This window comes from Crocuta crocuta, unplaced genomic scaffold (assembly GCF_008692635.1).
Source record: "Crocuta crocuta isolate KB4526 unplaced genomic scaffold, BGI_CrCroc_1.0 scaffold147, whole genome shotgun sequence".
Classification (NCBI taxonomy): Eukaryota; Metazoa; Chordata; class Mammalia; order Carnivora; family Hyaenidae; genus Crocuta; species Crocuta crocuta.
Genome location: NW_027532594.1, coordinates 5341750 through 5364430, shown reverse-complemented (window position 1 = coordinate 5364430; position 22681 = coordinate 5341750). Strand labels below are relative to the sequence as shown.

Below are 22681 nucleotides of genomic sequence, written 5' to 3'. Positions count from 1 at the left end.
TTTCCTAAATATGATATCAAAAGAAAGAACAGGTGAATTGGACTCATCAAAATGAAGAGCTTCTGTTTCAAAGGATACCATCAAGAAAGTGAGAAGATGACTCTCAGAATGGGAGAAAATATTTGCAACTCATATACTTGATAAGGGGCTTGTATTCAGAATATGTGAATAACTCTTACAACTCAATAATAAAAAGGCAAATTTCATTTTATATAAAGGGCAAAAATTTGAGTAGAAATTTCTCTCATGTGCTAACATGCACATGAAAAGATGTTCAGTGTCATTGGTAATTAGAGAAATGCACATCAAAACCACAATAAGATATGATTTCACTCCTAAAAGGATGGCAAAAATAAAAAAGAGACAATAACAAGTGTTAGTAAAACTCCAAACATATTTCCTTGCAAAAACCAGCACATGGATGTTCATAGCAGCATTATTTATAATAGCCAAAAAGTAAAAACAACCCAATGTCTGTCAACTGAAGAATGAATAAAGAAAATGTGGTACATCCATATAATGAAGTATTCATCAGTAAAAAGGAATGAAGTACTGATACATGCTACAGCATTGTTGAAACTTAAAAATATGCTAAGTGAAAAAAATCCAGATATAAAAGTCCATATGTTGAATGACTCCATTTATGTGTAATGTCCAGAATAGGCAAATCTATAGAGCCAGAAAGTAGATTACTATTTGCTAGGGGCTGAGGGGAACAGAGGGTATGGGGAGTGACTGCTAATGGGTACAGGATTTCCTTCAAAAATGATGAAAATGTTATGGAATTAGGTAGTGGTGATTGTTGCATGATCTTGTGAGTTATATACTTTAAAGGGGGTAAATTTTATGTTATGCGAATTATATCTCAATAACAACCAAAGAAATCTGGGGGAGATAGGGAGCATGCATTGTGTGTTACCTTTTGTAGAAAAAAGAAGGGACAAATGTCTCTGTTGACTTTTGCAAAAAGAAATGCAGGAAGAATAAAAGAGAAAACAATAAAATCATATATCTACAAAGAGTAGGAGTAGAAGAACAAGATACTTTCTGCTGGATGATTCAAGCTAGTCAATGTTACAGAGTTACATACAAAGAGAAAAATTATTAGCAAATCACTAGAAATTAAGAGACCCTGTAAGGATTTGATCATGTGTTGACTCGCATTAGGAAAAGAAGAAGGGAAAGAGGGAAGGAAAGAAGATAAAAAGAGAGAAAAGAAGGGAAAGAAGGAAGAAAGAGAAGAAGTGAAGGGGAGAAGGGGAGGGAGAAAAGAAGGGAGGAGAGAAGGGACAGGCTAAAGGAGAGAAGGAATGGAAGGGGTAGCCTAGCATTAGCTGGCATAGTAGTAGCAGGCCTCAGGGTTCTGTCTTACAGGCTGACCTTCACATCAGCAGAACAACCCCATTGGGACGTGTGATAGAAGGATGCTTGTTGGACAGCCACCATCAAAGCATTTTTCTGAGCAGCTTGGCATGCAAGGGTCACTTGCATGTTTTCCACTCCTGAATGGAATAAGAGCTAAAGGGAGAAAATGAGAAAGGTATTAGGAATTTCTGTCATAAAGCAAGAGGTGAAGTTGAGGGTTTGAGATCAACACTGATTTAGCATGTAAACATAGCACTCAAACTGTAGGATGTGCTGAGATCCTTGCTCCTCAGACACAGGACTGAGCCTCGTCTCTCTCTAAGCACCATTTCATCCTGTGACGGCAGCCTCCAGGCCTGACTTGCTCTATAGCTGGACACCATCAGGTTTCGGGTCATAAAAGAATGAGAAGGCTCTGATGAACTAGCAAACATGTGCTCAGTGTCAGGCTTTTAAAATTGCCAAAATTAGATTAATGTTTAAAACACACACTCACAAATACAAACGTACACATGCACACACAGAAGCAAAGTAATCCATCTGAGTGGAAAGGGGGAAAAACAGCACCACGTTCAAAAAGATCAGATAAAAACTCCAATAACATGTGCATATTTTAAAATTTTGGTACAAAGATGGTTTCACTACATGTACTTCTTTAAGATATGTAGCAGTGATTATTGCAAGGAGTATTGCAGTCTCTATGGTTCAAACCAGACCAATGTGCACATCAAGTAAGGTAAGGCTATCATCATCATTTAGGAAGTTGAAAGCTTTTCTTCTATAGAGGAACTGAACTTATATGAATTAAATATTATTATCTTTAAAGAAATATATGAGCACATTGCTTAACTTTAGTTTCTTTTAAAACAAATTACCTTAAGGATGGCTTCCTTTGTATAAAAGCTAAACTTGCCAACCTGGTTATCATCCACCTCAGAGACGGCTAACACAAGAGTAGTAGGAGAATATCTGCAAGAAGAAACATGACATTGTCTTGATGTACTATGTTTTAGTGATGAGCTGGCCATTCCGATGGGACTGAATGGCATGTGATCAGCTCTAGGACATCAAAATAATACCAAATGCAGATGTTATACAAGACTTGATATTTCTGCCCAAAGACTGAAGGGCTCTGGGGTCTTTTCAGTCCTTACTGGACTTGATCTCCTTTCAGTTTCATTGTGGTGACCACTTACTCCAAAATCTTTTCTGTTGATCCTCATTCCACTGTTTTATCCTGTTTCTGTTCTTACCTTTGACCCCATGTCCTCAGGCTCTTCATTGACTTGAACCCTTTTCTCCATTCCCTAAAAGCTGTCCAGTTCTTGCTCTCTTTCATTGCCCAATAATCATCTAATTGTTCTTTGCAATCATGTTTACGCCTTGGGATATGGTTCTTTGTTCATACCTATGAGACTTTGTCTAGTAATTTAATACCTATGAATCTTAGTTTCTTCATCTGTAATTGGAGATATCACCTATCTCATAGGATTATGGCAAATATTAAGTAGGATAATATGTACAAATGTGCTTTTTAAAATGTAAGTCACTATGCTCATGTTTGATATATGTTGTTATAACAACACTCCAGAGTGGCAACTGTAAGGAATTAACATACATAAAATAAATGCAAACTCAAGAGCCAAGATCCTTGGGTGCATAAACCGTCCCCTGGTAATTCAGAAGGCTCCTCAGATCTTGCAAGATCTTTGGGTCATCGGGAGAACCAATCACAGGTTGGTCAGGCCATAGATCATTTGGGCACTTTCTGGTGATTGGTTGATTCCAGTTGAACAAAAATATGCCCTATTTTACATCAGTGTAATACACCATCTCCAGCAGGAGGCCCTTAAAAAGCCAGAGAATAACTTGGCTCAAGGTTGGAGACCAAGCCTCGCCTGAGGCCTGCTCATACTTCCTGCCTTCAGTTTCTGTAAAACATTTCTATATCCTTATGATAAATTCTCTTTTTGTTTAGCTAGTATGACAGGATAGAGCAAAAAAAAATATTTTGCCTCCAATGGACATTTGGTAATGTCTGCAGACATTTTTGGTTGTTACAAATGGGAAGAAGGGGTACTACTGGCATCTGGTAGGTCAGGGATGCAGATAAACAACCTCCGATGCACAGGGCAGCCCTCCTATAAGAGTTACCAGCCTCAAATTTCAATAATGCCAAGGTTGAGAAGTTCTGGGATATCATATTCTATCATCCTAACCCCCTTTATTTCAGCCCAAGGTCTCTTTGGAGAAGAAGAGACTTTTATTAACATATTAACACATCAAAGTTAAATTTTGACAAGTGATACACACTAACAAAACAAAGGTGACTTTTTCTCCTTAGAATCATCTTTGCTTTCCTTGGGAGTGGGGCCAGTACCAGGAATCTCCAGGGATAGAAAGGACCCTCAGGGGAAGAAAAGACTAGAAGAGAAAGAAAGAAAGAAGAGGGAGACAGAAGTTTCTCCTCAGCATACATCAAAGTCTGATCCTGTGTGGAAGGAAAAGATTCCTCTCCCTCACTCAAAGACTCATGATTGATTACTAGTAAGAGTGTTCTCTTTCTGGCAATGGGCTGAACATATGGGGCATAAAGAAGTTTCACAGCTTTGAGTCCACTTCTGTTGCTGGTCAACAAGAGTCTGATTGAGATATTGCCATACACATTAGATTTGTACCTCGTGTAGAGTTTCAAGGAAACAGCTGCTCAAAATATTTAACTGGCTTCTTCCTGCCCCCAGGGAAAGTGAGAGAAGGGATCTGGACTTGTGATCCATGGTTCTTGCCCCATGAGACAAACCCTCACATCTCTTTCTACCCAGAAACAACACAGTCAACCTGGGCAGCTGCTGAGCCTGTGATCTTATCTCACTTAAGCTCCCTGATCCAATTTTTCCATTACTTGGTGTTTTTAAATTCAATTTTCACCCTTCATTGAGTTCTTCTCTCACCTTATTAAAAAATAAAAGAAATAGTATCATAGTAGATAGAATATAAGTGGGGGATTTAGAAATACAATTGCATTTGTGTGTCCAGTGGTGGTAGAAATTATTTTTCTCTGGCCATTCATTCTATCATTATATTATTTTTACTCGGACCTTCTCAAGGCTCACCTGTCCACTCGATCACTGTCCTCCAGCAGAGAGGTGATAAAAACAGGAGGTGGATGGTCCACTTTGTCCTTGTGTGATGCAAATTCAAAGTGAACAGGCCTCAGATACAAATGGTACTCTTCAAAACCCATCTCCCATGCCAGTTCCTTATAGAGACTAAAGGGGGGAGGATGAAGAACCAAGAGCATTTGCTAATATTTTCCACTAAAAGGAAAGTAAGTGGTAAAAAACAAAAAACAAAACAAAACAAAAAAAACGAAAAAATCTGAATAAGCACAAAAGCAAAAGTCGAAACAATAGTAAGCCAAGTCTTGTATGAAGTGAATGAGTCACAAAGGTCTTGTGTCTACTCTATCCTATGACAGTTAAAAATAGTAGTTAAAGAGATGTCCTTGGACACTTCCTCAACTCTCATTTCCTGATGGTTTCTATCCTCAGAGCCCTTGGGAGGTCACTGCTTTCAATACAAGGTTCACTATTTTCTCTCAGATCACTTCACAGCTGGTCTCTGTCCTCTCCTCAAGGAGAGGATCCAGGATCTCCATGCTCCTACCCATGACCACTATCTCGCAGTCTGCACAGGCTTCTCATCCTCTTCATTTTCAAATCCTAGTATTTCCTGGGGTTCTAAACCTGGTCCTCTTCTCCTCTTCTCTGTCCCCTTCTTGGGGAGTTTGTCTTCCAACCACATGGCCTAATGATCGCCTCTTAGTGTAAGAGCCCATGACCCTACCTCTGTCCTGTCCCAAATCTGAGCTCTACTCCCACATTTACATGGCTTGCTTCAAGGCTCCATTCAGACACACCTCTGGCATTTCAGCCTTAAGAGTCTAGAATGTCTTCCACTCCTCTCTCACCCACATCCTCACATATTTCTCCATTTTGAGAAATTGGCGTATTAAGGCTGAACTCAAATGGCACCTACATTAGTTTTCTAGGCTGCTGTGCCAAAGTACTATAGACAGAATCTGTCCCTCAGTTCTGGAGGTTGGAAGTCTGAGATCAAAGTGTTAGCAGGGTTGGTTCCCTGAGGGGCGTGAGGGAAGGATCTGTTCCAGGCCTTTCTCCTTAGTTTATAGATGGTCACATTCTGCTCGTGTCTTCACATCATCTTCCTTCTGTGTGTGTGTCTGTGTCCAAGTCATCTCCTCTTATAAGAAACACCAGTCATATTGGATGAGGGCTCACCCTAATGATTTCATTTTAACTTGATTCCCTTTGTAAAGAACCTACCTCCAAATGAGGTCACATTCTGAGGTATTGGGATTGAGGACTTGAACATATGAACCTGCCAGGGGACGCGTTTGTTCCTCAATAGTGCCTCTTTTATGAAGCTTTCCCTGACCCACTTACAAAGAATGAAATACTCCATTTTCTGAGTTCCCATAGTATTTTGGTTATATGACTAAAATAGCATGTTAAACTATAGTAGAAGTGACTTTTAAATTGTGAGCTCCCTGAGATCAAGGATCAAAAATTATGAGGAGGTAGTATCATAAAAGTTAATAAATATCTTGACTCATAGTTTGAATTCTGCTTCTACTACTTTCTAGGTATGCAATCTTAGGCAAATTGCTTAACTTTCTGAGCCTCTACTTCCTTGCTGGTAAAATATTAGTAAGCTACCTCTTAAGAATATTCTGGAAATTAAATGAATGAATACACATAAAGTCCCCAGCACAGACCCTGGCCGTAGTAGACCCTTGGTAATGGTTTGTGGTAGATGACTGGATCCTTTAGGTCTATAGGAACTCTCATGGGAATTAGAACATAAGGGAACTCATACATGTTTGCAACAAACCCTTTAATTCCATATTTTTCCTGCTTATGGAACATGTCCACTTGGATGTTTTTTCATCATCTCACAGTAATACCTGAAACCTAACTCTTATCTCTCTCTCTTTCTAGCCCCCCCTTCCCCCCTTACCGCTGGACCTTCCAAACCTCTGTCAGGCCTGGATACTGTCACTGACCCATCCCTCTCCTTTCTCTAATCCTTCTATTGCTTCTGCTCTGCTATTCAACTTCATTATAGTTAAGAGCAAATCCAGTAAATATTTGCTGAGTGTAACTCAGGCCTCATACCAGGTGATGGGACACCATGGAAAACAACATGGACAGTGCTTTTGCAAACAGGGAGCTTATGCTAGCAGGAAAACTGATAAACCAGTAGTAAGCATCTGACTAAAAGGCAATGTGCTGAATGGAGAGAAAGCCCAGGTTCTAGGAGGAGGGCCCAGCCTGGCTGAGTGGGAAGAGAGACATGTGGGGAGGCCTGGGTGGAGAAGGAACAAGTGGGGAAGGTGTTCATTTCAGCCATTTAGAAAGCTCGCCCTGACTGCTCTGGGACACAGAGGGAACAAGGCTTGTAGGCAGGGAGAACTATGGTCTGTTCTCCCCCATCTGGAACCTCAGTCCCCTTACTGACCGAGCTAAGTGTACACTCTCCAGACTCATTTCTATCAGCCGGTGGCGGAGGGTCACGAGTTCCAGAAGCTTGGAAAAGGTCTCCAGGAGCAGCACGTGAGAATCTTGGCTTTGGTTCTGTCCTTCGCCTGCTGCGGACTTGAGTGCAAGCAGACCTATCTCCTCCACGAGAAAGGGATCTCCCATCACTTTAGCTGAAAACAGCTGAAAGAAAATACTTTTTAAAGTATAAAAACAGAAAGTTCACATGTTAAGAAAAAACACTATCAGTGGCACAGACTCTGAATCCAGATTTCCTGGGCTCAAGTCCTAGCTCTGCCACGTATAAGCTGTGAAATTTTGCTGTCTCTCAGTTTCCTCATCTGTAAAGGGGGGGCTAAGAATAATAACAGTACCCAAGAGAAACAAGTAAATAATAATTACCTACATAGATTATTGAGAAAGTTCAGTGAGTTAATATATACAAAAGGACCTGGTACATAGTATTTGCTATTGTCAGTATTATAAATATTTTCAGCCAAAATAAAGAAGTAGGAATCTCTGATATTTTCTGAGTATTTTAGAAGCCATAAAAATAATAATAATTTCCTATAAACTCTTCCAATTGCAATTTCAAAATTTCAAAGTGTTTTCACATATGTTAACTCATTTCTGTTTTCACAAGATCCCCATGAAGTAGGAGTCACAGATACCATTATTTCCATTTTGTCAGTGAGAAATCGGCAGCAACACTGAAACTTTCCAAGGTCATACTGCAATGCCAAGGGTAAACTTAGGCTTCCTAACTCCAGGTCCAGTAGTTTTACAGTATGTTAAACTGCCTTTACAGTGCTCCTCCTAAAAAGAGTAAGCCCCAGGCAATTCTTGAAATAACCTCATTGTTCTTTAACCCCCTCCTGCCATGGTGGGCTCCTCTGCTCTGACATCCTTGCTACTCTTTCCTATACCATTCCCAGCAAGGACCCAGTTTGGGAATCCCTCAAATCTGCCTTTCCTGGCTTGGCTCCTTTATCTGTCTTTTCTGCCTTACCTCCCTTATCTGCCTTTGTTATCACAAGCTCCCTTATGTGTCCACTGATCCACCAAAGGCCTTTTCTACTTGGAGATGCAATTTATAGATTCCTGAAGTCTTCCAAAGCGAAACAAACATTTTTATTAAACTAATTCCTATTAGAAACTAATTTCTAAGGACAATATCTCTCCCATTTTTTGGCCTAATACAAAAGATTAATCTGAGTATTTATCCTTTCTAGATCCAGATTTGAACACATTTCAAAAGTAAGAATAATTAAAACTGTATGGCATTAATGGGAAACTAGGTAGGTATCTCAAATATTCACTGTGAGTTATAAGAGAATTTAAAATACATTTCAAAAATCTGCCACCATAATACAATGCAGAAAGAATCTGCAGTAAATGGTCATAGATACATGACTGATAATTTGGGGGAGAATTCAATTTTTTATATTTATTTATTTTTGAGAGAGAGACAGAGACAGAGACAGAGTGTGAGCAGAGGAGGGGCAGAGAGAGAAGAAGACTTAGACTCTGAAGCAGGCTCCAGGCTCTGAGCTGTCAACATAGAGCCCAACACATGGCATGAACTCACAGATTGCAAGATCAAGACCCGAGCCGAAGTTGGATGCTTAACTGACTGAGCCACTCAAGCATGCCATGAAAAATTCAGTTTTGAGCCATTTTCATACCCGTCTCTCTCTCTTTCTCTCTCCCTCCAGGTGGAATACTAAAGAAGTTAAATATTTTTAAAATAAAATAAAACCTTAAGAAATTGGAATAAAGTAAGAAAAACATACAACATGTGGAAGAAGATTTGCTTTCAGGATTTATGAAGATAGAAGAAATCACATAGGAAAAGATCAACAGATTTTACTTTATGAAAATAAAACAGAAAAAGATTAATTGGGAGAAATAGTTGCAGAAAATATAATGGACAAAAGAGTTAAAGTTTTCATTGAAGAGAAATCATGGAAGTGGATAGGAATGACATTAGGAGTCTAAAAGATAAATAAACGGAAAAAGCAGAAGACTCACAAAAAAGTACAGCTTGTAACAAGACATTTGGAAGGATGTTTAATCTCAACAAACACCAAGGAAATGCAAATTAACAAGGCAATGCCACTTGTTTTATACATATATATAAAGCATATGTCTATATATATATACTTTATATATATATATACACACACACAGACATATACTTATACCCAATATTGTACAGAGTAGCAGAATTAGTACTCTTACAAATGGCATTATAATTTGTCCCAACTCTTTTGAGAAGCAATCTGCCAACTTGCATCCAAAGACTTAAATTTTGTTTCAGTAATTCCACTCCTAAGAATCTATCAAAGGAAATGACTTAAAATATGGAAAAATCTGTAAGTATGGAAACATACCTTATAATAATTTTAATAATAATAAAAAATTAGAAATTACTTCAATGTCCAACAATAGGGAAATAGGTAGAAAAGTTACAATTCATCCTTTAAGGGAATTATAATCATAAAGGTGAGTGTAAAGACTAATCAACAAAATGGAAAAATAATACATAATACAATGTTAACTGAGAAAAACAGTGTATTAAGTGTATGAAAAACAGTGTATGAAGGATGTGATTATAACTATGTAAAATGTGCATACGAAGAATGTTTGAATTAAGAAAAGTAATTATTGTGAATGCATTTGAGTGATTATGTTTAGGGTAATTTTTTTGCTTTTTTGTTTTGCCAAAATTCTATATTACATTATTTTGATCAATTTAAAATTAATTAAAATAAAATAAAATTTTAGTTTAAGAGGGAATAGGAGGCCAAGGCAGATGCATGGAAGAGAGATTTTTGCTAGCTGTAAGTTCCTTCATCATACAGCATGTACTCACAGAGAGCAAGGTCAAGCTGTAAACATAGCCTCCACTGTGCTAGCTTTAACGGAAAAAGAAAAGAATTAAAGTCTAACTACAAATACTATGTAAATCATTAGGCCACAGTTTGAACCATAGAGCTCTAAACTGAAAGGGGCTTTAGAGACCATCAATCTCACTTCTATCTCCCTCCCCAGTACACAAACAAAGGTTATAAAATAGGAAAAAGAAGCTCAGAGAGGCTAAAAGACTTTCTCAGAGTCACACTGCAAGTTAATAGCAGGGCTGAACTTGAGTCCAGGTCCCTGTCTCCTCACTCAGCAGTCTCTCTCTTGTACCAGATCTCAGCTCAGGCCAAAAAAGAGGGAATTTCAGAAAGCCTTAGTGGAAATAAAATCTATAGCTTTTAATGAAAAATGTATACTGTTGAAATATAAATAATAAGCCAGAAAACATTTCCCGCATACCTAAGTACATCTCCCTTCTAATTGTAGCAGTATTTTGATAAACTGGAAACTTTGACCAAAAATGAAAAAAACCATCACATAAAAATGTTGGCAAAGCCCAGCACTATGATCTGTCTCTGGCCAAATAGGGGAGGAATAGAGCCAAACCGAAAAACAAAGTTAAGTAGTAACATCTGGGTGAAAACATTCCCTTTGCCAAGGAGCTCCCCCCCCCCCCCTTCGGAGAACCTACATCTTTCTGGAGATGTGTGCTGTACCAGGACTCGGGCTTGGGTGGTGTGAGCCACACATCCAGGGCCAGCCGCAGCACGCGTCCCTCCAGCAGGGTGAGGCTGCTGGCTGATGTGGGTCTGCAGGTGTGCCGGGCCTCCCGGAGAAGGTGCTCAAGACATCGGGGGATGAGCGATGCCAGCCCCAGGGAAGGGTGGAACTCGAGCAGATAAATATTTTTCAACGCTGGGCTTAAAAAGAGGATGGATCAATGACAATTTTACACAGTGAAGAACTTGATCTGTTTCAAAAGACATTTGAATTTTATATTTTTTAAGAGCAATAAAACAGCTGTTATAATCCACGATATTATAAAAAATTAGAAGCTTAAAGGGGCCTCAGAGGCCATCCAGGGAATCCACTGGATTATACAATATGCTCTTCGCTTTAATGTGAACCCTTTTAAAATTGGGAGCCATAAGAGTTTATTCTAAAAGCCCACTCTGATTCTTTTTTTTTTTTTTACAAATAGTTTATTGTCAAATTAGTTTCCACATAACACTCAGTGCTCATCCCCACAAGTGCCCTCCTCCATGCCCATCCCTCCTCCCCCCCACATCCATCAGTCCTCAGTTTTTGTCAGCATTCAAGAGTCTCTCATGGTTTGCCTCTCTCCCTTTCCCCCACCATTTCCCCCCTTCTTCTCCCCCTTGTTCCTCAGTTAAGTTCCTCCTAATCCTCCTATATGTGCAAACATATGATATTTGTCCTTCTCTGCCTGACTTATTTCGCTCAGCATAACACCCTCAAGGTCCATCCATGTTGCTACACATGGCCAGATTTCATTCTTTCTCATTGCCATGTAGTATTCCATGGTATAGATAAACCACATCTTCTTGATCCATTTGTCCGTTGATGGACACTTAGGCTCTTTCCATGTTTTAGCTATTGTGGAGAGTGCTGCTCTGAACATTGGGGTACATGTGCTCCTATGCATCAGCATTTCTGTATCCCTTGGGTAAATTCCTCGCAGTGCTATTGCTGGGTCATAGGGGAGTTCTATTGTTAGTTTCCTTAGGAACCTCCACACTGTTTTCCAGAGGAAGCCCACTCTGATTCTTAAACTGTATGTGGCAAACCTGTAAACATTCTAGTAATCAACATTTAGTCAAATATATGAAAACAAAACTTATAGGTGACTAAAAATTAAATAAATAATTTCCATAATTGCTTTCTATTTTTCTACCTGAGTCTTTATTCTTTTCCCTGAAAATGTTAATGAACAAAGACACATTTTAAACTCTGTACACAACTGCTAGAATCATTCACGTTTGCCATAAGAATGTTCTATTTTATAAATGGACCAGGCCAGAAATGACAAAGCGCTTGTCTGTGGGAATTCCTTTGAAAATAGAGGATACAGCACAAGTCAAGGGCCTTTCTATACCTACATGGAAGTAAAGAACATAAAGACTTCTTAAATCTATGCAGATGGGATTCCTCTTAGTTCTAGATCTTAAAAAATACAACCCTAGGGCTGGAAAGGAATTCCATCAAGTAAATAACATTTGCTTTTGAGACTGTTCTGACAGGTCTTGGTATCCATACAGTCCTAGCATGTTCTGCCAAGAATCATTTCCTCAACGGTAGATTCTTGCCATAGCGAGCTGCATACACACAGCTGATGTCTCAATCTTATTACAGAGAAGCAATCAGTCCTTAGAAAGGTCTGTGGAGAAAATGCAGTCTTGTGCCTGGAGCTCTCAGGGCTCCTTCTCAAAGGATAAGGTTAGAATCTAAGCCACAAAATCCCATGGCATCCCACTGGCCCCCAAGAGAGTACCAGAGGCCATCGTGGCCACGTCCTACGGAAAGTACTGCCGGCCTGCGCACCTGACAGGAGCATGGGGCCATGCCTCCATTGTTCCTAACTGTGTCCTCACCTCCTTGCACAGCGCCTGGTACCTGTAGGTGCTCAGCAGATTATTTGTGACATGCTGAAAGGAGCTGGGTGATTTCTCCAGCCATTTGAAGGCAATAGACATTGTGATCATGGGCCACGCAGAACAACCTGGGGCCTGTCACCCACTTCCCGATTCCCTTACCACCCTCAAAGGCCAGGAAGGAATGGGTAGGAGCTCAAACTGCATGTCATGGGGGTGACTTCAAGTGTGTACCTTCCCTACGTGATCTTAGGAAATTTAGCTTGCTCCTTAAAGGGGTAGGGGATGACAAGGTGAGTCTGCAGAAATCTTTTTGGTGATATTTACTAGAATAAAGAAATTCCTTTTTGAGAAACTTTTAAACACTTCCAAGTTTCATGCATGTCAGCTTGTGTAGCACCTCTGAATAAGTCCTCTGATGACATTTTTAAGAGTAACTGCCTTTTTATTTTTTTATTTATTTTTAATGTTTTATTTATTTCTAGGAGAGAGAGAGCGCGAGCAGGGGAGGGTCAGAGAGAGAGGGAGACACAGAATCTGAAACAGGCTCTAGGCTCTGAGCTGGCAGTCAGCACAGAGCCCGACATGGGGCTCGAACCCACGAACCGCGAGATCATGACCCAAGCGAAAGTCGGACACTTAACCGACTAAGCCACCCAGGCGCCCCAAGAGGAACTGCTTTTTTAAAAAAAATAGAACTTCTCAAGGAAATAAAGATTCTGCACCTAGTGTTACAACTTCTAAATTCTAGCCTCCTATTCTTTATTACTTACAAAGCAAATGGATATTGAGTATGCAAGAAAATCCCTCTTCTGTGGCTTTTATATCTACTTGTCTCATTTCCCCAGATACTTGAAAGGGATTTTATAGAATAGTATTTAGACTTACCATCATACCCTTTAACTTATCTAAAAGATTAAATGTAAAATGTCTAAAGACAATAGCACCATACCGGCTATTGTTGATGGAAATAAGTTGTTTGCAAATTATGTTAAGGGGAAGTCCAAAGTTACTGCTATCATCTGGATGGCCTCCGTGCCAAAGCCTCTGGACATACTCCCGCTGGCGCTCTATCTAGAAATGTAACATAAAAGCTAAAATTAGAAAAGTTAAACTTTCCCATGGATGTGAATTATGAGCCCTGGCATGAGAAGAAGAGCAGTCCTTTGCGTCCCTTCATTATTTGACTAATTTTCACTCAGACATGGTTTTGAGGATGCATTCACGCGAAGACATACCGGTCTCTCAGTCTGAGCCTGGGGTCAGACAATAAAAACAAAGGCAACCAAGTTCAGACAATCTTAAGAGGCCCAGGAAAACTTCTTTTTGTCAAATGATTGACTACAAGGGAAAAAATCTAACCAGGTCTAAGGTAAATGCACTGCTACTAGCTTTTCCCCAGACGAGTACAGTGTAATTTTTCCTTTAGTGTCCTAAAAATAGCCACAGGATTAAAAAAATTAACAAACACAACTGTATACATTAATGGCTTGTAAAGGGGGTATGTTTCGTCCTCCTTTCAGTACCAATAAACTCCATCATCTAGTGAAAATAAGTTGTCTGTTCTTTGTGGACCATTAAATGTAATTAGGGCTGGAAACTTCCATTTAAGACGGTAGCTATGCTTGGAATTCAACAATGCAAATGAGCTTACAAATAAACATGCTGTACGCGCTGCCCTAGAAAACCTGGATTCTGAACCTGCAATGAAAGGAAAGCACTATTTTCAGTTATGGCCGTCTCACATGTACTATTTTAAAATCCAAATGTACTTACATGCTGATTCAGGATGCCCCTCACTAGCTGCAAGTGAAGCCTCAGGCAGGTGCATTCATCTCTGTAGGCCTTAATGAAATAAGGGTGGCTGAGATCAAACCTGGGGCATTTGTGCATGATGTCAGTGATCACTTGTGCTAAGGCAAACCTCTCCTCGGGGTCCAACACATGCTGGTAGGCTTCAAAGTAACTGTCAAGAAGCTGCAAATAAGGTTTCTAGTCAGGGAACAGCAGAGGCAGCCCCAGGGCCCAGCAAAGAGAGGTGAGGCCCCATCCACTCCATGCTTTGGAAAGCCCCGGGCATCAGCAGGAGAGAAACCATTCAGAACTCTGGGGTACCTGGGTACCAGACTGGTTCAGGCAGCTGCAGCACGAAAGCCACTTAGAGCAATTAGTAAACCCACAGAGGGAGGGAGGGCAAAGGAAGGAACACTAGTTTTGCCTGTGTTCCCTCTTTCCCTGCTCTCCACAAATAAAAGGAGCCTTAAATACTGAATAATTTAACAGGTGATAATGATAAGCTCCAATGAGATAGTGCATGCAATGCCACTCCATCAAATGTATTTATATGCAACACCGTTCTCCATAGACTCATTCTCCTGCCTCCATTTTACTCTATCACCAAATGGAGGCAGGTGGCCTCCTCTCCTTATCCTCATTTCTGAACCCTTTTCTTTAACCGTTTGCCCAAATTTCACCTAGAAATGATAGGGGGTGGTAGAACGGAAGGCTGAGGTGAAACCAAAGAAAGCCTCCAGACACTAACCATTGAAGAGGGTTCCTAGTCTGAGAATTCAGAGAGAGAGAGAGATGTTCTTTTTTTGCTGTTACATTTGTCTGTGAGCTTAAGAAATTTATGTTCTGTGTGCAAATTCTATTTGTGTGTAATTAGTCATGGTGCTAATCGGAAAAAGGCTCTTCAGAGATCACTGGGCTGGAATCCCAAACAGGCACCTAAGGGCAAGATATTTAAGTAGTTCTGAACAGTGTGATTACTGTTCAGGACTTCATAGGCCTTAGACACTTTTTTTGGAGACCCTATCCCACATTATATCAACTATTTTAACATATACTCACATCCCATTCAAATTTTTTTCTGTAAAAATGTTAAATGATATTTAAAATTTTGCTTTTCAATTTAGCTAGAAACAATACTTTGAATTAATGATTGGCTATGATTTTGGGGCAGTATATTCTCAGAGATTAAGAAGTGAGAAGATCTGATCTAGAAATTTTCAAATGTAATGAAATGTTTTTAAGTGTTTAGTTAACAATGTTTTAACATTTTATTGACATGTAATTAAGCATTTACTGCAATCTGTGTTATATTTTCTTTTCATATTTCATAGTAATGCATAGAGTTTTTTTCCCCCTCAAATCCCACACATTTTCAGTGGTACCTGAAAAGCCCTTAGATCCTAAACACCAAGTCCACATTGCCAGATGGATAAATCAGTTCTCACTGGAAGCTTCTGAAGCTTTATTCCATTCATTTCACAACAGAACAGATTTCTTTCCTCTGCTGATCTAATCCAACACCTCCTCCCTCAGAGCTTTAGCTCAAGCTGTCCCTCCCCAGTCTTCTTTTCTTTCCCTAGCTTCTCTTATGGAGGTTTCATTCTTCTGGAAGTTGTCAGCTATCATTGTAGCCATATCACTGAAGCACTAGGAATTTATCCAAGGATACAGGATTCATAGGGGCACATGTACCCCAATGTTTACAGCAGTGCTATCAACAATAGCCAAATTATGGAAAGAGTCAAATGTCCATCAACTGATAAATGGATAAAGAAGATGTGGTTTATATATATAATGGAATACTATTTGGCAATGAGAAAGAATGAAATCCTGCCATTTGCAACAACATGGATGGAACTGGTGGGTATTATGCTAAGTGAAATAAGTCCATCAGAAAAAGACAGTTATCATATGTTTTCACTCATATGTGGAACTTGAAAAATGTAACAGAAGACCATGGGGGAAGGGAAGGGGAAAAATAGTTTCAAACAGAGGGAGGCAAACCATAAGAGACTCTTTAATACAGAGAACAAACTGAGGGTTGATGGGGGGGGGGAGAGGAGGGGAAATGGGTGATGGGCATTGAGGAGAGCACTTGTTGGGATGAGCCCTGGGTGTTGTAGGTAAGTGATGAATCATGGGAACCTACGCCCAAAACCAAGAGCACACTGTATATATACCATATGTTAGCTAACTTGACAGTAAATGATATATATATATAAATTAATTTTTAAAAAGACACATAGGCTTGCCCAGTGTGTGCATTTAATTGGCAGCAAGGAGTGAATTGCTGAGGTTGCAATTTCTACCAACCTGACAGCCTAGCACACTTTGAGATGCACCAGAGAAAGAGTGTGTTTTGTTTCCTTGGGTGTTGGTCTTCCTGGTGGCTTGAGGCCAGGAAGTCAACCCTCTTCTTAACAAACTAAGAAATTTCCTTGAAGGCGATAAAAAGCCCCTATCTTTGTGTGGAGTCCATAGCTAAGAAAAGAATGCAAAATCAGAAAGAACCAAGAAGGTGCAAGCACTACATGAATATGTGACAGGAAAAGCCAGGAGTGTCTCCATCTTTCTAATCATGGTTTCCAAGGCTCCCCAGAGAAGTAAACACTTGAGAATAAAAGCAGACTAGGAATCAAAATACTGCCTTATTAATAGATGTGCAGTATCTGGGCTTCAATGCTAAAACACAAGGAGGGAGATCCTAGGGCCCTGTATTTAGCATCTAGTTTTGCAGGATGCCCTTTGGGAAACATTGGTCTCAGGGACCTTTGGTCAACCTTAGCATGAAAGAGAAAACACCAAAGGAGGCTAAAATCTCAGAATACACAATGCACTCGCAGGTTAGGAACTCACACATCTCAGAGTGAGGAATGAAGAAAGGTGGAGATCTCCCATCCTTTAAGGGAGTCCTGGGGACAGTGAAACAAGCAGGGTGATCTAAGTTACCTGTTCCCTCTGCTGAGCTTTAGTCTAGAATAACAGTCAATAATTAAATAGTGGAAGACAAAGCAGAAAGGAGGGAGTGACGGGTAAGAAAGGTGTCACTTAATAGCCTAAATTGGGAGATTAGGAAAGAAACAATTACTTCCTTAAATCACTCTGGACTAACTTGAACCTTTTTGACTGAGCCAAGGCAATCCCAGGAGCTGGTTTATAGTATTTGTACGCCTTGACCTGTTTTTTATACAAAGAGCCCTATTGTTTAGCTATTTGGCAGAAGTTTGTGGGGAGGGTTCTTGCTGGTGATTACAATCGGCTGATACCAGGTTGCAGAGGTCGGTGCTAATTTGCCAAGCTCACTTTCGTTGTTTACAGGATTGCCAGATTTAGCAAATAAAAATACAGGTCATCTGGTTAAATCTGGATTTCTGATAAACAACAAACACTTGTTTAGTATATCCCACATATTGTCATAATTTAACTGGCAACACTGGTTATTGAAAAGGAAAACGTGGCTCTCTTTTTAAATTGATTAGGCTTTTTAAAGCTTTTGCCTCAACGTCGAGAAGCTCTCAGATGGACCCTCGCATAATTTTATTATTAATACTTTCCTAACAGGGGTAAGACCAGGATCTTTCTGCCTCACAGATTCTATTTATTATCTGTTTGCTAACTGGCCCATTTCCATTTAAACTCTGGGCTGGTATTTGTCTAAGAAGTCTTCCTCGCCTGTCAAATGTCACCTGTGTGTGTCAAGGACCAACTCTCAGGCAAAATAATGCATGGTACACACTGACGGTAGGCATCAAATATTGGAGAAAATTGAAAAAAAACTAAAATGAATAATCTCAAACCTTTCTGTGTTTATAATATTTTTACCTCAAGTGTTTTATATTTCTGGGACTTAAAAAGACTTTAAAAAAATAGCATTTTAGATCAAATAAAAGTACAAAACAGAAAATCAATGTTAGCCATAATTGTCACAGATCTCTTTTTTTTTTCTTTTTTCCTTCCTTCCTTCCCTTTCCTTCCCTTCCTTCCTTCCTTCCGTTCTCTCATTCTTTCTCTAAACATGAATTCAAATTACCCAGAAAATGTGTCCTCTGGTGGCTGTGGAGAGAATTAGCATTTGGAGCAAGTGTCACTTAGGAGCCAGGACAGCTGATGCCTGGCTTCTCTAAGAGTTCCTTAATCCACCTAAATTCATATCAGCCCTAATTTTATGAGAATCTATACATAAAATGGTTACTTTAAGGATTCAAGACAACCCAGTGTGTTTGAGCAATTCTTAACTCTAGTGATTCCAATATATTTAACAATCAAAAACAGCTGAGCAAACTTGGCAGCAGACTCCGTACTGGGAGAAATCAATTGTACTCCAGATAAAAATACAGTTTATCCACTAGAAATAGGCTCTTTTGACAGAGTTCCTGATTTAGAAGGCCACGTTTCACAGTTTTGGCACAGATAGCTCCGTTTTTATAGAGAACTTATTGTCAGGGTAGAAAGGAGGGAGACATTTTCAATGATTTTTTTTAACTTAAAATAATTTTATTTACCATAGAGGAAACTAGAGAACAGCCCTGGTAGCTTAGCACAGAATGGAGTGTAGGCCAAAGTCTGCAGAAATGGATTTTTCAGTCCTCGCTGCCCTTCCATTCTTATACTGCCATTGAGTTCTGCCTGGGGCCCCTATAGGAGGCCCGGAAACACTGAAAGGGAAGGTGTGGAGAGAGAGCCCAGAAAAGGGGGGCTGCTTAAAACTCATGTTTCAACAATGAACTTGTTGAGTTCAGGGATTCTGTCTTACGTACATTTAATGTAGCCTTTTCAGTCACCACACTTTGCGTCTTGATCTCTTAGTTGATCAAAGGAAGTTTCTAACTGGCAGAGATCGAGGTTGCAGATGCAAACTCTGTAGAGGCCAGTTCCCTTTCAAAAGAGGAACGGTTTTCAAAGCCCAAGGCTCCCACCCTTTAAGCTCAGCCAGGTGTTTTCAAAAACTGGGTGACCTACATCTCTGTGAGTAATAGACCAGAGAGTAGATGAAATGGTAAACCATCTAATCTACTAGAAAAACAATTCAAAGAAAACATTTCCACTTCCCCATCTTCTGACCACATCATAGTGCACCCTAAGCTGGCTTCCACCCCCATACTCCCTCTGAGAGTCCTACAAAGCCGGCAATGACCCGGGGGACTGACCCCACTGCCTGATATTTAGGAGTCTTCTTTCTTGATGTTTCACTGCATGCCACACTAGTTAGTAATTGTCCTCTCCTAATTAAAATGTTTTTCCACCCATTGGCTTTCATCATACTATCCATTTCTTTTTTTTAATTTAATTTTTTTAAATTTATTTCTGAGAGAGAGAGACAGCATGAGCAGGGGAGGGTCAGAGAGAGACGGAGACACAGAATCTGAAGCAGGCTCCAGGCTCTTAACTGTCAGCACAGAGCCTGAGGCGGGGCTTGAACCCACAAACTGTGAGATCATGACCTTAGCCGAAGTTGGATGCTTAACTGACTGAGCCACCCAAGCGCCCCTTTCCTCCAGTTTCTTTGGCTACTTCTTGTTTCTCTCATGGATTCTTGTTCTGTGACCTTCCCCTTAAATTTAAGAATTACCCAGGGCTGCATTTCAGACATCTCTGGCTTTTCCTAGTCATTTGATTCATTACTCTGGTTCAACATTCACCTTCATATCTCAGCTCATACCTGCTCCTGACCTTCAAACCTATACCTCCCACAAAATGTTCACACCTGAGTTGTATGTAATAAACTCTCCTCACGTGCCTGTTGTGGAAGACTCAGTATTATCTTTCCCTCCAAAGTGTCCCTCCTCCTGCATTCCATTTCAGTTAATAGCCTCCTTCCTGACCCTGAGAAACTTTTAATTCCACCCTTATTCTCTCACCCCAGTGTCTGGTCTCCAAATCCTGCCATTTCCACTTCTGCAAAGTGTTCTCAAGTCTGCCCCTCCTTCCTCTCCTTACTGTTCCATTCTTGGTGTAGGTCCCGTCCTCCTCTCCAGGTCACCGTTGCAATAACTGCACTGCTTTTCTGCATGAGCTCTACTCCAGTCCATTCTCCACACTAATACCCCAGCAGCTGGTGAAAACAGCTATGATCATATTTCTCCCTTTCTGAAACTCGGGAGTGGCTCCTCTTTGCTCATAAAATAAACCGTAAATGGCGTGTGGATTGGCAGGCCCTTCACAGCCTGCACCTGAAACACATACAGCTCGTTTCTCATCATGCCGTTTAAGCCTAGCCATAGGAGTCTTCTTGTTCTCCAAATTCGCCATCCTCATTTTACACTTCCCTGACATCGCTAATGCTGTTTCCTTTGCTTAAGAAGCTTGGGGCACCTGAGAGGCTCAGTCGGTTGAGCATTTGACTTCGGCTCAGCTCATGATCTCATGGTTCGTGGGTTCAAGCCCCACGTCAGGCTCTGTGCTGACAGCTCAGAACCTAGAGCCTGTTTCAGATTCTGTGTCTCCCTCTCTCTCTCTGACCCTTCCCTGCTCACGCTCTGTCTATCAAAAATAAATACTACACTTGATCTTAGCCAAAAGGCTGAGAAGCAATCTCAAAAATAAATAAAAGTTAAAAAAATATTTAAAAAAAGAAATTTTCCTTCTCTGGCAGACAATATCTTACGTATCTCTTAGTAGTAGGATTAAATAAAGATCTATTCCTCTGAGAAGACTTGCCAACACTTCCTTTACTCCAATAGCCCTCCACAGGACAAATTCCTCCTCTGCTGTGGTCTCTGGGGATGTTGCATGTGTCTCAGTTGTAAGCTGTAGGTCGCTTGTAATTTTTACTTAGAGATTGGATCAACTTTTATAGACTAGCAATTCCTTAAAGACAGAGATTATTTTTTCTTACTTATCCATATGTTCCTAATGTCTAAAACAGTTCCTGAGACACAGATCACTTAATGTTTGATGAATAAACTCCCAACAGTTGGTGATCGTCAGAAGGGCTAATAATCCATGCTGAGGATACAAATGAAGGGCAATGTTTCATTTATTACTAGGATATGAGCCATTGATGGTATGATGATGAATTTAGCAAGCTGCTCTTTCATTGCTTTACACTTACTCTCGTAACTTGCGGCTCTGAGCACACCTTGCCCAACTGCTTGCCCCACCCACACGTGGTGTCTTTCTGAAGGCCATAATAAAGTCAGTTTTTTCTGTGTTTAGCAAAGCGACGCTCATCCCTGACAGGACAATGTGAATGGAATCATCACCCATTCTCACTAAAAACATATATAAGAGCCTAAATTATACAGCCCTCTAACAAATTATGCCTTAAGACAAAGTAGTACCCTTCACATTTTATTTTCTGTTAACAAGGAACCACAGTAAAGAAAATAAACTTATTATTCACATCCTTACAACTAGCCGAGATTATTTAAATAAAATAATTATTTACTGTATTAGGAGCTGCACTAAAAGACCCACTGAGGCTTTTGTTTGTTGTTTTGTTTTAAATACTGGGTTTTATAAGAATGCTTAACAGATGTTTTGTTTTCTAGAGAAAAATACCTGGCGCTTATTTTCTAGAAGAGCTGCTTCCCAGGTCCATATGTCATATAGCACAGCAAATCTGTCCACACTTGCATGGGCCCATCCCCAGTCTTGGCCAGTATTTGACTTGCTGCCCTCTTTGTGACCTGGGAGAGAAGGGAAGATGAGAATGACCAGAGACAGGCCTTTCCATGGAGCTATTTTCATTTGAAAAACAGCCCTTGAACTGTCAGCTCCATCTCAGGAATGGAAACACTGTATCAGTCACAGTGGTTCCTAAGAATCACCTGGAGAGCCATTGGCCAAATCTGGGACCTAAGTTCACACTTGTTGACTTTTAAGTCAAAGAGAGGTGTTTTTTTTTATGTTTTAATTTTAGTCTTAAAGGGTAATTTTAGAAATATAACCAAAATTCAGTTAATATGAAATCTTCACGAAAATATCCTCAAACCTGTAATTTAAAGGCAAAATATACATTTCACCTTCTCTTAAAATAGGTCCCTGGTGGTTTAACAACAAACCCAGTTCAACCTGCTCTTCCAAGTGATATTAGCCAAGTCAAAACTTTTCAGAGTAGCTTCTAAGATATTCCTTAATTATGTTAATTTCTAGCTTAAATCAATAAAGGTAATCATTGTCATATTCAGCTAAAATATTTTCCCACTATATTAATGTTAATTTATAGTGGGAAATATCAGCATTAGTATTGCTTTTAATTTTTGAGTGGTGTATTTCAGAATGAAATACAAAAAGAAAGAGAGTTTCAGGTGCTGAACTTTGAGTTCAATAATTATCATGTATATGATGGGTACTGAATAAGAGAAAGATTTTGATCAGGAATTTCTTTAGCAGAAGTTGGGAAATCATTCCACAATGGATGACTACATACTCACTAGCTCAGCTGAAAGATGCTCTTGCTCATATGGCTAAATAACTACTGACTGTTTCAATCAAATTACATTCGTAGCAGCTTGAAATAGTTGCATGGTATTATAAAGTAAT

The 22681-nt window shown here is 39.9% G+C and overlaps 1 protein-coding gene across 1 annotated transcript in view; it reads right to left on the bottom strand.

Moving 5' to 3' along the window:
* The window catches only part of LOC144244680 (uncharacterized), an 84203-nt gene that overhangs the window by 22833 nt on the left and 38689 nt on the right, over window positions 1-22681 (bottom strand). Inside the window, exons 12-19 of the mRNA XM_077780041.1 lie at window positions 21698-21825; window positions 14180-14380; window positions 13356-13477; window positions 10483-10711; window positions 6907-7109; window positions 4479-4634; window positions 2241-2334; window positions 1381-1518 (exon numbers count right to left, since the gene is read on the bottom strand). Of these exons, the coding sequence (XP_077636167.1) occupies window positions 1381-1518; window positions 2241-2334; window positions 4479-4634; window positions 6907-7109; window positions 10483-10711; window positions 13356-13477; window positions 14180-14380; window positions 21698-21825 (1271 nt within the window). The remainder of the gene's footprint in view (window positions 1-1380; window positions 1519-2240; window positions 2335-4478; window positions 4635-6906; window positions 7110-10482; window positions 10712-13355; window positions 13478-14179; window positions 14381-21697; window positions 21826-22681) is intronic.